This window comes from Nomascus leucogenys, chromosome 17 (genome assembly GCF_006542625.1).
Source record: "Nomascus leucogenys isolate Asia chromosome 17, Asia_NLE_v1, whole genome shotgun sequence".
In the NCBI taxonomy this organism is placed as follows: Eukaryota; Metazoa; Chordata; class Mammalia; order Primates; family Hylobatidae; genus Nomascus; species Nomascus leucogenys.
The window spans coordinates 65,614,910-65,630,603 of NC_044397.1; the positions used below are offsets into that span (position 1 = coordinate 65,614,910).

A 15,694-nucleotide genomic window follows, 5' to 3' on the forward strand; every position below is an offset into this window, starting at 1 on the left:
CCCATCTACAGAGATACTATTTCTATTAAAAAATTCATTCATTCTGAAGGTTCCCATGTAATAAGAAAAAGAAACAAAAAATTCAGTCTGTGCTATCAGGGCATCTATATTTTGAGGAGGATGGCAACGTGCCTAATGAGCATTACATAGGTGCTGAGAAACCATGACTAACAGAGAAAGACATAAAACCTGAGTAAGCTCCATTATGTGCTCTAAGTATGAACTGTTATGGCAGTAATAGTTTACACTAAAGAGAAATACTTCAGTAACTCATAGAGACTCTGGGTAACTAAAGCTGTCACAAAATCAAACTCCGATACAGGTGACACTGGGAGAGCTGTAAGACTATGCAAAGTATCCTAACCGTGTGTACATAACACAGTAGAGAGAGCCATATACTGATATCAAAAAGGGAATAAACACAATTAGAGACAGAGTAAAAGACTAACAAGTTAGAACCTCTAGTTGTCTACTTGTTTCTGGGGAAGAAATTGTTGTATAGTATGTCACAAGCAACATTACTCTAGGACATACCTGAAGTCAGCTGTAGCTGCAAAGGATTCCATTTCTGTAATAGAGAAAACACAAAGGAACCCCTCCCCGCTTCGGAAGTAGTTGTCTCTAATTGCAGCGTAGTCCTCCTGCCCAGCTGTATCTAAGATATCGATCTGTACTTCCTCCCCATCTAGCACTACCTTCTTCCGATAGCTGTCTGCTTTGGTAGGCTCATAGTCCTCCACAAACTAGAAAAGATAAAAACACACCAATTTTTTAATTATTATGTTTCAAAACTTCTTATTTTGAAATAATTATAAATTCATGTGAAGCTGCCAAAATAGTACAAGAAGAGTTCTGTATACCCTTTGCCCAGATTCCTCCAATGGTAAAAAGTATATTAATTTTAATTTTAGACAATTTGTTGGTTTCCTCATTTGCAAAAAGAGAGGGCTGAATTATTACCTCTAGGCTGTTTACAGCTTGAAAACAGCTTTTCTTCCTTAAAACAGAATACCTGCAAAAACTATTACACATATATTTTACCAAATTTATAATAATCTTTTTTCTATGTAACTCTAAATATAAATTTTCATACCAGAATTGTGGAAATAACTTAAAAGTCAATATTTTGATAAGCACTGAAAGTATCATTGAATCCTTTCTTTTTCTAAAATGAACTAAGTCAATAAAGTGATTTACACTACTCAATAGAAAGTCAAATCTTAAACTTTACGAGACTTCTTCCCAAACTTTTGATTTTTTAAGTACAATTCAACAACTTTACATTCCCACTCCTATCGTCAGCCCCATAAATCTCACTTTAATATACCTTGATAAACCAGTAGGTAGGTAGGTAGGTAGGCAGGTAGATGATAAGTATGTGTGTATGTATGCAGACAAGGCCTTACTATGTTGCCCAGGCTGGTCTTGAACTCCTGGGCTCAAATAATCCTACTGCCTCCGTCTCCCAAAGTGCTGGGATCACAGGTGTGAGCCACCATGCCCGGCCTATCTTTTGGTATCATTGTTAGCGTGTATTCATTTACACACAGACATTTGTGGGTTTTTTATTAGCTCCTGTACATATTTTCATTATCTGACATATTCTTATTTATTTGCTATGACTGTAGCCTGTCATTAGAATTTAACCCTCAGAGAAGGGACCTTGCATATGCTATTCATCATTATATCTCTAAAGCCTATAACAGTGCCTGGTACATGGTAGACACTCAATAAATAATTATTTTTAAAATGGACACAGTGTATTTGTAACTGTAAAAGTTAAATAACATTCCACCACATTTACATGCTATTAATGTGCTTAGTCATTCATTAAAAGTTAGGCATGTGGGCTAGGTGTGGTGGCTCATGCCTGTAATGCCAGCAGTTAGGGAGGCTGAGGTGAGTGGATCACTTGAGCCCAGGAGTTCAAGATCAGACTGGGACACATGGCAAAACCCCGTGATATGGTTTGGCTCTGTGTCCCCACCCAAATCTCATGTTGAACTGTAATTCCCAATGTTGGGGGAGGGATCAGGTGGGAGGTGACTGGATCATGGGGGCAGATTTCCCTCATGCTGTTCTCAAGATCGTGAGTTCTCACAAGGTCTGATGGTTTTTAAAGTGTGTGGCACCTCCTCCCTCGCTCGCACGTGCTTGCTCACACACACACACTCTCTCTCTCTCTCCCTCCCCTGCCCCAACATGTGAGGATGTACTTGCTTTCCCTTCACCCTCTGCCACAATTGTAGGTCTCCTGAAGCCTCCTAGTCATGCTTCCTGTTAAGCCTGTGGAACTGTGAGTCAATTAAATCTCTTTTCTTCATAAATTACCCCAGTGTCAGGTAGTTCTTTATAGTAGTGTGAGAATAAACGGATACACCCCGTCTCTACAAAAATATACAACAATTAGCTGGGCAGAGTGGCACATGCCTGTAGTCTCAGCTACTTGGAAGGCTGAAATGGGAGGACTGCTTGAGCCTGGGAGGTGGAGGTTGCAGTGAGCTGAGACTGCACCACTGCAAGGGCAACAGAGCAAGACGTTATCTTAAAAAAAAAAAAAAAAAAAAGGCATGTGAATATTCTTACTTTTGGCTTCCTTATTGTCAAGAGGAGACTGATTTAAGGATTAGTCTGAGACAAGATTAGCTCTTACATAAACAGTATGAAAAAAAGAATTGAATGAATAAGTCAGTAATTTCATTTAAAGTACCATGTCAATCCACACTCCATAAACTTTTTTTTTTTAAGAGACAGGGGTCTTGCTCTGTTGTGTAGGCTGGAATGCAGTGGCACAGTCATTGCTCACTGTGACCTCCAATGCAAATGATCCTCCTGCCTCAGCCTCCTAAGTAACTAGGAAAACAGGCATGCAGCACCACGCCCAGCTAATTTTTAAATTTTTTTCATAGAGACAGGGTCTCACTTTGTTGCCAGCTGGTTCAAGCTCCTAGCCTCAAGTGATTCTCCCACCTACACCTTCCCTAAACTTTTTAATTCACTCACTAACAAGCATGGCAACTGACAGATTTAAGCGTTTCATGTATGTGTGTAAAAAGAATGGTGAGACATAGGCAATAGAAAAAGACATGGGGAGTTGGGTGCACTGGCTCACACCTGTAATCCCAGCTTTGGGAGCCCAAGGTGGGAGGATCGCCCTGGGCAACAGAGTGAGACCCTGGTCTCTATTTAAAAAAAATAAAAGGTAAAAAAAGAGATAAAGACATGGGGTGGGAAAAATCCATAGGGATATTTTTAGTCAAAAGACTAGGTTTAACACTTTGTTGCTCATCACAGATCACTTTCCTTGGGTAAGTTGGGTAACTCTCTGAGGTTCTGTTTTCACATCTGTAAAATGGGGATATCACCATCTCCCACACAAGATTGTTATGAGGACTAAGTTCTCTGCAACAATAAAACTGGCTTTTATTGGGAGAAAACAGAAGTGAGGATAAATGTTTACACTGGATTACCAACTCTTAAATCATTAAGACTTGATAACATTCCTGCAGGGAAAGACTATATTGCTATATATAGGCTACACCTTAACTCAAGGATGATGAAGTCTGATATGAATACATGCATACAAATCTGTAACCTGTGTAGTAATTATAAATTTTAGTGACTTAGCCTGCTTAATGATGAGTGTAGTGCCATGCCAAACACACAATAAACGACTTTTTCATCAAGTTTATTAGAAGATTTTTTTTTTTGAGATGGGAGTCTTGCTCTGTCGCCCAGGCTGGAGTGCAGTGGCGTGATCTCGGCTCACTGCAAGCTCCACCTCCCAGGTTCACACCATTCTCCTGCCTCAGCCTCCCGAGTAGCTGGGACTACAGGTGCCCACCACCATACCCAGTTAATTTTTTGTATTTTTAGTATAGACGGGGTTTCACTGTGTTAGCCAGGATGGTTTCGATCTCCTAACCTCGTGATCTGCCCGTCTCAGCCTCCCAAAGTGCTGGGATTAGGCGTGAGCCATCGTGCCCAGCCTAAAAGATATTTTATATATGTTAACCTCAAGTCTCTATTAAGTATTATACACACCACTTCTATTAATTAAAAGTAGGAATATCCAATAAAACCTAAAAACAAAAAAGCTAAAGTTAGATTACTAAAAAAAGGTGTACTGTTTTTAGTTTAGCTTTGTTTTTAAAGCATGAGGTTTTTAAGGACCATAAGTTCCTGATTTGTAAAATCAAGTTATGTACAGATGGCTCTACACACAAAAATGAAAAAAAAATTATTAGTAATTTCAAGGATTCAAAGAATCCATACAAAATAGCACCAAACTAAGCTAGGGAAATACTCTCTGAAAGCCTAAACTTTGATCCATTATAAAATTAGCACTTACCTCATCGTACATGAACTGCAGAGTCAGAGCTGACTTGCCCACACCACCACTGCCCACCATGATGACTTTGTGTAAGGCCAAAGAATTCTGACCCTTGGGCTTATTTGCGGCCATCTTGTGTCTCAGTTTTCACCAAAGGATTAAGAAGAATCTAAGAAAAATGAAAGAATAAGTAATGCTCAGTACATTCTTCTTTAGAATTCCAGTGTAAGAAAGAGATACGTCCTTAGAGTTCAATATACTAGTTTTCAATCTGTAGTGATTTTAAACAGATGGCAAATGAAGAATGCTCACTTAGGGGAAGAACCATGAACCATTTATCAGATAATACCATGGCAATAAAACAAGCCTATGACTCAAGGGCATTTCTCTTAAAATAGTTGGGTTTCAGTAATGAGCTATGATCAAAAGGGAAATTTTCCCAGTATGACTGCATGCTGACAATAATGGGGTATCAGCTGCACTGAAATATGTCCACACAGATATGAAAGCAGGCTAAAGAATCTCTTTGTTGTTACACTAATTTATATTGGCAATAATTAAAGAGATGTTTCTTCCTCTTTTTTTTTTTTTTGAGATGGAGTCTCGCACTGTCGCCCAGGCTGGAGTGCAGTGGCGTGATCTCGGCTTACTGCAGCCTCCACCTCCCAGGTTCAAGCGATTCTTGTGCCTCAGCCTCCTGAGTAGCTGGGACTACAAGTGCGCACCACCATGCTTGGCTAGCTTTTGCATTTTTAGTAGAGACAGGGTTTCGCCATGTTGGCCAGGCTGGCCTCAAACTCTTGGCCTCAAATGATCTGCCTGCCTTGGCCTCCCAAAGTGCTGGGATTACAGGCGTGAGCCACCACGCCCCCGACCAAGATGTTTCTCTTGAGTAAGAAACAAGTGACCAAAAAAAGACTGCTAATGCGTTTACTACATCATGCCTCACATTAAGGACCTCATTGAAATGCTTACTTACTGCTATTTTATAGAAGACATCCCATCCTAACAACTTGGTAGCAGAATTATAAACAGAATTTAACACTGTATACCCCAACTAACAGATTACTGGAACATCTGTTTCTTGGGATGGCTGGCCGATCTAACTTAAATGCTTGGATCTAGCATGCCTTCACTTTTCTCAGAGCATCCACTGTTTAATACATTTTTACACTTAGTGTGGAGAGGCCAGGTTCTTACAGAAGTTGTAGTGACCTTTGGCCATGCTGACTTGGCCTTAGAAAAAATCCTGTGAGGCCACAACAAACACTCTGAATGTGTGTGGAGATCCAAGCAAAGAGACTTTTTGTTATTGGGGGTTGAGGGGGTTGCACCCCTTGTTCTCAGCAACTCTTTGACTTGTTTCAGACCAAACAGCTTTTTAAGTTGCAGCTCCCAGAACCACGCCCCTTCCTGTTTACCTCTCTATCTTGGGCCAATCTTTCCTAGCTTAGCTGCATCAGATCCACAACGGTCTCCTTCTGTTCTTCAGTTTTCTATGCCTCTTGGCCTTTGCCATGCAGCTTCCTCTGTCTGGCATATTCTTATTCCATCTGGCTAACTCCTCTTTGTTTTTGGGTCTCAGCCTTACCTGAAACTCTCAACCTAAATTAGGTTCTCCTCTGCTCTGTGCTCTCAGATAGCATCTGATACTTTTCCTTCATAACCCTTATCACAAGTTGAAATTGCCTGAATAAGTATTAGGTTGGTGCCAAAGTAATTGCGGTTTTGGCCATTACTTCCAATGGCAAAACCGCAATTACTTTTGCACCAACTTAATAGTATAAGTATTCCTCTAGTATGCCAGAAACAGTGAGTTCAGGGCCATGTTCATTTGGGTTAATAGTCTGCTTAATGTAACTAACATGGCTGGCAAAATCAGCCATTTAGTGCAAAAGTGTTGAATGAATGAATAAATACACAAATGTTTGCAGTCTGACTTAACCCTGAGAAATGCTTTAAGCTAAGCTTGTCCAACCTGCAGCCCGTGGGCCACATGCGGCCCTTTGAATGCCCAACACAAATTTGTAAACTTTCTTAAAACATTATGCGACTTTTTTTTTTTTTTAGCTCATCAGCTATCGTTAGTGTATTTTATGTCTGGCCCAAGACAATTCTTCTTCCAATGTGGCCTGGGGAAGCCAAAAGATTGGACACCCCTGCTTTTAGGTTGTACTGGTGTAAAGTAGCTCTTGCTACTAGAGGTTCAATCACAAGCAGGGGCCAGGACAATCTGCCATGGGTCTGTGCCTCACATACGGGCTGTACAGGGCACCCAAGAACTGGGCACGGCTTCAGGCCCCACCCATAAATCATTCCCATATGCCTGCTTGCCCAATATATAAAAGCATTAAGAAAAATCCCCCATAATCCTACTGTCCATTTAGCAATATGAACAGGCTAACATACCTCCTTGGAGACTGCTTTCAATCTATATTTAACATAACTGAGATCACATATACATAAATGCATTTTTTTCATCCTGTTCTTATCATTCTATCAAAAGCATTTTAGCAGAAGCAGTTTGAACTGTTAAGTGTATGGCAAAAAATTTACACTTACAGGCTAAGAGTTCAATTAAACTCAACAAACACGAATTCAGCCACTCTTTTACTTGGGCATGGAGAACATGACCATTAGATTGTGAGTGCTTATTACTGCTCAAAAACAGTGAAAATTACAGTACACTGCAGGTAACTAAAAGTCTGAAAGATACCAAGTCAAAGCCAGTTTATGCTGTTGCTGGTGTTCCTAAATACATCAGGAAGTGACTTCTTTATTATGATCCTTACTTGCTGGCAGTTATAATCACGTTACAGCTAATATATCTACTGTTTTATTTTTAAAACAGTACATATCACATGAGCTCAGGGCATTACCATATCAATTAATACTCTAAGAGTTGTGTGTGTGTGTATGTGTGTGTGTGTTCAAAAGAAAACACTTAGCAGTCACTACAACTGGGTTAAAACACTTTTCCTTCTAAAACAATTTAAAATACAATCTGTGACTCAGAAACAGAAAAGACAGAGATTTCCAAGGACGTTTTTCCAAAGTGCAAACATTTCCTAATAACTATGAGCTGCACATTCCAGACTATTAAGAGGCTATCCAGGAAAAGAAGCTCCTGCCAAGGAAAAACTACTCAACCCCCATTTTAAAAGACTTGGCACTCCACCACTTAATTCCCAAGCCCTGGTCTAGATATTGTTTTGAATGATAAACAAGCCATAGCCCCTGCCTATGTGGAACTTAAGACAAACACATACACAAATAAGCAAACATCATCAGTGATAAGTGAAATGAAAAAAAAAATAAGGCAGCAATGGGGGGAGGAGCTACTTTAACCGGATGGTCAAGGATGACTCTGAGGAGGTGGCATTTGAGCTGAGACCTGAATGTTTTGAAGAAACCAGTCAGCTCTGAGGGGAGAGCGTTCCAGACACAGGGAATAACAAGTACAAGGAACTTAGAAGGGGGTGGGAGTGGGGAGCATGTTCTAGGAAGCAGAAGGCGGCCAGAGTAGATGAAGCCTAGTGTCAGTCTGTTTCCTGTTGCTATAACAGAATATCTGAGACTGGGTAATTTATTTTTTAAAAAGAAATCTATTTCTTACAGTTCTGAAGGCTGGGAATCCCAAGAGCATGGTGGCAGCATCTACATGGCTTCTGGTGGAAGGCATCACATGGCAAGTGGGCAAGTTTGCTGCCTCGTACAAAGCCATCAGTCCCATCATGGGGGCCCTACCCTGATGACCTTATCTAATCCTAATTACTTCCCAAAGCCCCACTACCAATCAACATATGAATTTGGGGATTAAATTTCCAACACATGGCCAGGTGCACTGGCTCATACCTATAATCCCAGCACTTTGGGAGGCCAAGGTGGGCGAATCACTTGAGGTCAGGAGACCAGCCTGGCCAACATGGTGAAACCCCACATCTACTAAAAATACAAAAAAAATTAGTGGGGTGTGGTGGCATGCACCTGTAATCCCAGCTACAAGGGAGGCTGAGGCAGGAGTATCGCTTGAACTCTGGAGGTGGAGGTTGCAGTGAGCCAAGATCATGCCACTGCACTCTAGCCTGGGCAACAGCGTGAGACTCCATCTTAGAAAGAAAAAAAAATTGCCAACACATGAAATTTGCAGGACACATTTAAACCACAGCACTTAGTGAATAACTGGAGAGTAAGAGGAGGTAAAATTGACAGGTAGGCAGAGGCCAAATCACAAAAAGCCTTGAAGGCCCTGGAAGTGTTTGGATCTTACTAGAACTGTAATGGGAAGCCTCTGGAGTTTTTAAGGATAGTGGTAAAATTTGTGTTTTTAAAAAGATTACCCTGGTTGGTGTGTACAGAATGGACAGTGGAAGTGGCAAGAGTCGAAAGTACAGGAGGCTATCCCAGTAATCCATGCAAGAGAGGACAGAGGCTTGGGGTACAGCAGCAGCAGCAGCAGTAATGGTATTACTAGTTCCCGTATAACTACTAATACCATCTATACTGGGGACAACCAACATTTACTGACCACTCACTAAGTGCAAGGCACTGTTCTGAGCACTCTGCACATACTAATTCAGCTGAGTACTACATTTCAGATATTTACAATCCTAGGCGGTATGTACTATTTTAACTTCATTTAACAGATGAGGAATCTGGGTCACAGATGTCGACTTGCTCAAGACTGAGCCAGAATTCAAACTGAGGGAGCCTGCTCTCCTAACCACTATGTTATTTGGGATACATTTTGAAGAAACAGTTGATAGGACTTCCTGATTGACTGGATGGGAGAAAACAAGACTAATCTTTAAGTTTTTGTCCCAAATATCTGAATGTTAGGCATCTATACCTAAGATGGAGAAGGACCAAGAAGGAATAGGTCTGGGAAAGAAATCCCAAGCTCTGCTTGCACATTAGACATTTCAACTAGAGTTGAACAAGAAAAACTGAATGTTTTAGTCTGGAGTAGAGATGAGGGTAGAGACGGAAAAAAAAAATTGCATGTCAGTTTACAGATGATATTTGAAGTCACAAAACAGCATGAGCTTTCTTAGGGACAAGATGAAGATAGATAGGAGAAAGCAGCAAAAGAAAGAGCCCTGAAACAACTCAACAGGCTAGTTCAGCAGGAGATCTAGTGATCACACAGTCACTGAGGCTGGCTGACTTAAATCCTGCGGACAGACTGAGGTGAGATATGAGGAGAGACAAAAAAAGAGCTAATTCTGTGCAAGATGGAGGTTGTTGTTAATCTTGGGAAGAGTCATTTCACCAATTGAGGTAAGAATGGGGTGGGTAGTGCATGCCTGTAATCCCAGCTACTTGGGGGGCTGAGGCATGAGAATCACTTGAACCCGGGAGGTGGAGGCTCCAGTGAGCCAAGATCCAAGATTGCACCACTGCACTCCAGCCTCGGCTAGAGAGTAAGACTCTGTCTCAAAAAAAAAAAAAAAAAAAAAAAAAGGAATAGGGTGGGTTTGGGTTGAGGAGAAACAGAAAGTACAGAATTGGATTTTTACTCTCAAGATGAATAGCGAAATGTAATCATAATGGGAAGGTGTTGTTAGGAAAACAGCTTTTTGCTTGGCTGCTTTTTAAATATTATTAAGGGATGTTTGCATGACAATCATCCAAGAGAGGCATAAATTAATGATCTAGAAGACAGAGTGAACTCTAGGAGCAAAGTTCTGGAGTGAACCAGAAGAATTAGGACCTGGAACATAACAGGAGCAGGGGCATCTCTTCCTTTGTAATGGGAGGTAAGACAATGCAAAGAATAGGAGTATAGGTGCTGGCTGCAGGAAGATTTATTTCTTTGACTGTATCTAAATTTCTTCAATGAAATATAACCACAGATAATTTTGCGAGGGAGTCGGAATTCAAAAGCAAGCCTGTCTAGATAGATCAATAGAACAGAATATACAAAACTAGATTCAGATACATACTGTAGTGCAGTGTGTAATAAACGGTGGCACTTCAAACGGGGTAGGGGAAGACGGAGAATAATTCAACAGGTAGTGTTTGGACAATTGTCGAGGCAACTGGAAAAAAATAAAAGTTGGATCTATTCTCCTCACACCAATATAAAGCCTAAGTAGATCAAAGATTTAAGTGACAAAATTAAATCACAAAGGCACAAGGAAAAAAATACGGAAGAATTGATCATCTTTTTTTAATCTTTTTTTTTTTTTTTGAGACAATCTTGCTCTGTCACCCAAGCTACAGTGCAGTAGCACACTCTCGGTTCACTGCACACTCTGCCTCCTGGGTTCATGTGATTCTCCTGCCTTAGCCCTTCAAGCAGCTGGGATTACAGGCACGGGCTACCATGCTCAGCTAGTTTATATATATATACATATATATATATACCCATATATACACACACACACATATATATACACACACATATATACACATATACGTATATACACACATATATACGTATATACACACGTATATACACACATATATACGTATATACACACATATATACACACATATATACACACATATATACGTATATACACATATATATACGTATATACACACATATATACGTACATATACGTATATACACACATATATACGTATATATACGTATATACACACATATATACGTATATATACGTATATACACACATATATACGTACATATATACGTATATACACACATATATACGTACATATATACGTATATACACACATATATACGTACATATATACGTATATACACACATATATACGTACATATATACGTATATACACACATATATATGTATATATATATATATTTTTTTTTTGAGACAGAGTCTCACTCTTGTTGCCCAGGCTGGAATGCAATGGTGCGATCTCGGCTCACTGCAACCTCCGCCTCACCAACCCCAGGTTCAAGCAATTCTCTTGCCTCAGCCTCCTGAGTAGCTGGGACTACAGGTGCACACCACCACACCTGGCTAATTTTGTATTTTTAGTAGAGATGGGGTTTCTCCATGTTGGTCAAGCTGGTCTCAAACTCCTGACCTCAGGTGATCTGCCTGCCTTGGCCTCCCAAAGTGTTGGGACTACAGGAGTGAGCCACGGCGCCCAGCCTATTTCATAACCTTAGAGTGGGGAAGGTCTAAAGTATTACAGAAAACCCGTCATAAGTTTGAAAAATTTTACTACCGAAAAAAATTTCTGTCAAGGTGCAGTGGCTCACGCCTGTAATTCCAGCACTTTGGGAGGGTGATCATGAGGTCAGGAGTTTGAGACCAGTCTGGCCAACATAGTGAAGCCCCATCTCTACTAAAAATATAAAAATTGGCCAGGCATGGTGACGCACGGCTGTAGTCCCAGCTACTCAGGAGGCTGAGGCAGGAAACTCGCTTGAAACCGGGAGACAGAGGTTGCAGTGAGCCGACATTGCGCCACTGCACTCCAGCCTGGGCAACAGAGAGTCCATCTCAAAAAAAAAAAAAAAAAAAAAAAAAAAATTCTGCATGGCAAAATCTTCTAGAAGCAAAGTAAAAAGATAAAACTGTGGAAAACATTTGCAATTCATTTTACAGATAAGAGATGATTTCTCTATATAAAAAGCTATACCCCACTTACTACTGCACTTGACTAGTCTTTAAAAAAGTTACTATAAATAAAAAACTGTAGGAAATTGGGCAAAAAAAATGAATAGTCACAGAAAAGGATATACAAATCACTCAGTATACTTGACCTCACTGATAAGATAAATACAAATAAAACTATATTCGTATAACGTTTTATCCATCAAACTGATAACTGTATGTTTGCAAGGGCTAGCAAACCAGAGCCCCCTTGTTTTCGTACAGCCTGTAAGTTAAGAACGGTTTTTGTTTTTGAAGGGTTGTAATTAAAATCAAACCAAACCAAGAGGAATATGTAACTGAGAATGTGGCTTGCAAGCCTAAAGTATTTTCTGTTGGCCCTTTACAGAAAATTTTTGTCTATCCCTGGTGTAGAGAAATAGGCATATTCAATGACTGCTGGCGGAACTGTAAATCTGATACATGGAATAACATGTAACCACAAAAAATGAGGAAGCTCTTTATGCACTAAAATAGAAGGAACTCCAACACAGAGTTAAAGTGAAAAAAAAAAAAAAAAGATACAGAACAACATATCCCATATGCTATGCGTTGCCTAAAAACATTAAAACAAAAAAGGAACATTCAGGATTTGCCTGTTCATATATTTGGAAGGATATTTTTTTAAAATGGTAACACAAGGTTGTCTGTGAAAATGGAAACTAAGTCACTACAGAGGTGAGAGAGTATACCATTCTGTACATTTGATTTTTGTATCATGTAAATGTGTACTTTACTTAAAAAAATAATTAAAACTAGTCATAAAACAAATCAACAAAGCCCATTTATTTATTGTACTCAGCAAAACTGCAATTAACTATGTTCTTGGTACCTTAAACTAGAAATTGGAGGTATGAGCTTGAATTTTAATTAAAATACAAATTATCTACATGTACATGCCTTTGTGTTTTTCCCCTTCAAAGGAACAGGGGTCCCTGAATTCCAAATTGTGTGACTTATTTGGCTCCTCAATTATTATTATTTTTTTAATTATAATTTAGGTTTTAGGGTACATGTGCACAATGTGCAGGTTTGTTACATATATGTATCCATGTGCCATGTTGATTTCCTGTACCCATTAACTTGTCATTTAGCATTAGGTATATCTCCTAATGCTGTCCCTCCCCCCTCCCCCCACCCCATAACAGTCCCCGCAGTGTGATGTTCCCCTTCCTGTGTCCATGAATTCTCATTGTTCAATTCCAACCTATCAGTGAGAACATGCGGTGTTTGGTTTTTTGTCCTTGCGATAGTTTACTGAGAATGATGTTTTCCAGTTTCATCCATGTCCCTACAAAGGACACGAACTCATCATTTTTTATGGCTGCATAGTATTCCATGGTGTATATGTGCCACATTTTCTTAATCCAGTCTATCGTTGTTGGACATTTGGGTTGGTTCCAACTCTTTGCTATTGTGAATAGTGCCGCAATAAACATACGTGTGCATGTGTCTTTATAGCAGCATGATTTATAGTCCTTTGGGTATATACCCAGTAATAGGATGGTTGGGTCAAATGGTATTTCTAGTTCTAGATCCCTGAGGAATCGCCACATTGACTTCCACAATGGTTGAACTAGTTTACAGTCCCACCAACGTGTAAAAGTGTTCCTATTTCTCCACATCCTCTCCAGCACCTGTTGTTTCCTGATTTTTTTAATGATGGCCATTCTAACTGGTGTGAGATGGTATCTCACTGTGGTTTTGATTTGCATTTCTCTGATGGCCAGTGATGATGAGCATTTCTTCATGTGTTCTTTGGCTGCATAAATGTCTTCTTTTGAGAAGTGTCTGTTCATGTCCTTTGCCCACTTTTTGATGGGGTTGTTTGTTTTTTTCTTGTAAATTTGTTTGAGTTCATTGTAGATTCTGGATATTAGCCCTTTGTCAGATGAGTAGGCTGCAAAAATTTTCTCCCATTCTGTAGGTTGCCTGTTCACTCTGATGGTAGTTTCTTTTGCTGTCCAGAAGCTCTTTAGTTTAATTAGATCCCATTTGTCAATTTTGGCTTTTATTGCCATTGCTTTTGGTGTTTTAGACATGAAGTCCTTGCCCACGCCTATGTCCTGAATGGTATTGCCTAGGTTTTCTTGTAGGATTTTAATGGTTTTAGGTCTAACATTTAAGTCTTTAATCCATCTTGAATTAATTTTTGTATAAGGTGTAAGGAAGGGATCCAGTTTTAGCTTTCTACATATGGCTAGCCAGTTTTCCCAGCACCATTTATTAAATAGGGAATCCTTTCCCCATTGCTTGTTTTTGTCAGGTTTGTCAAAGATCAGATAGTTGTAGACATGCGGCATCATTTCTGAGGGCTCTGTTCTGTTCCATTGATCTATGTCTCTGTTGTGGTACCAGTACTATGCTGTTTTGGTTCCTGTAGCCTTGTAGTACAGTTTGAAGTCAGGTAGCGTGATGCCTCCAGCTTTGTTCTTTTGGCTTAGGATTGACTTGGTGATGCGGGCTCTTTTTTGGTTCCATATGAACTTTAAAGTAGTTTTTTCCAATTCTGTGAAGAAAGTCATTGGTAGCTTGATGGGGATGGCATTGAATCTATAAATTACCTTGGGCAGTATGGCCATTTTCACGATATTGATTCTTCCACCCATGAGCATGGAATGTTCTTCCATTTGTTTGTATCCTCTTTTATTTCATTGAGCAGTGGTTTGTAGTTCTCCTTGAAGAGGTCCTTCACATCCCTTGTAAGTTGGATTCCTAGGTATTTTATTCTCTTTGAAGCAATTGTGAATGGGTGAACTCATGATTTGGCTCTCTGTTTGTCTGTGATTGGTGTACAAGAATGCTTGTGATTTTTGTACATTGATTTTGTATCCTGAGACTTTGCTGAAGTTGCTAATCAGCTTAAGGAGATTTTGGGCTGAGACAATGGGGTTTTCTAGATATACAATCACGTCATCTGCAAACAGGGACAGTTTGACTTCCTCTTTTCCTAATTGAATACCCTTTATTTCCTTCTCCTGCCTGATTGCTCTGGCCAGAACTTCCAGCACTATGTTGAATAGGAGCGGTGAGAGAGGGCATCCCTGTCTTGTGCCAGTTTTCAGAGGGAATGCTTCCAGTTTTTGCCCATTCAGTATGATATTGGCTGTGGGTTTGTTGTAGATAGCTCTTATTATTTTGAGATACGTCCCATCAATACCTAATTTATTGAGAGTTTTTAGCATGAAGGGTTGTTGAATTTTGTCAAAGGCCTTTTCTGCATCTATTGAAATAATCATGTGGTTTTTGTCTTTGGTTCTGTTTATATGCTGGATTACATTTATTGATTTGCGTATGTTGAACCAGCCTTGCATCCCAGGGATGAAGCCCACTTGATTATGGTGGATAAGCTTTTTGATGTGCTGCTGGATTCGGTTTGCCAGTATTTTATTGAGGATTTTTGCATCAATGTTCATCAAGGATATTGGTCTGAAATTCTCTTTTTTGGTTATGTCTCTGCCAGGCTTTGGTATCAGGACGATGCTGGCTTCATAAAATGTGTTAGGGAGGATTCCCTCTTTTTCTATCGATTGGAATAGTTTCAGAAGGAATGGTACCAGTTCCTCCTTGTACCTCTGGTAGAATTCTGCTGTGAATCCATCAGGTCCTGGACTCTTTTTGGTTGGTAAGCTATTGATTATTGCCACAATTTCAGAACCTGTTATTGGTCTATTCAGAGATTCAACTCCTTCCTGATTTAGTCTTGGGAGGGTGTATTTGTCAAGGAATTTATCCATTTCTTCTAGATTTTCTAGTTTATTTGCAT

General features: G+C 39.8%; 1 protein-coding gene across 1 annotated transcript in view; it reads right to left on the minus strand.

Annotated features, from left to right (window-relative positions):
* The window catches only part of RALA (RAS like proto-oncogene A), a 90,607-nt gene that overhangs the window by 16,709 nt on the left and 58,204 nt on the right, over positions 1 to 15,694 (minus strand). Inside the window, exons 2-3 of the mRNA XM_003268969.4 lie at positions 4,352 to 4,502; positions 535 to 743 (exon numbers count right to left, since the gene is read on the minus strand). Of these exons, the coding sequence (XP_003269017.1) occupies positions 535 to 743; positions 4,352 to 4,465 (323 nt within the window). The 5' untranslated portion in view covers positions 4,466 to 4,502. The remainder of the gene's footprint in view (positions 1 to 534; positions 744 to 4,351; positions 4,503 to 15,694) is intronic.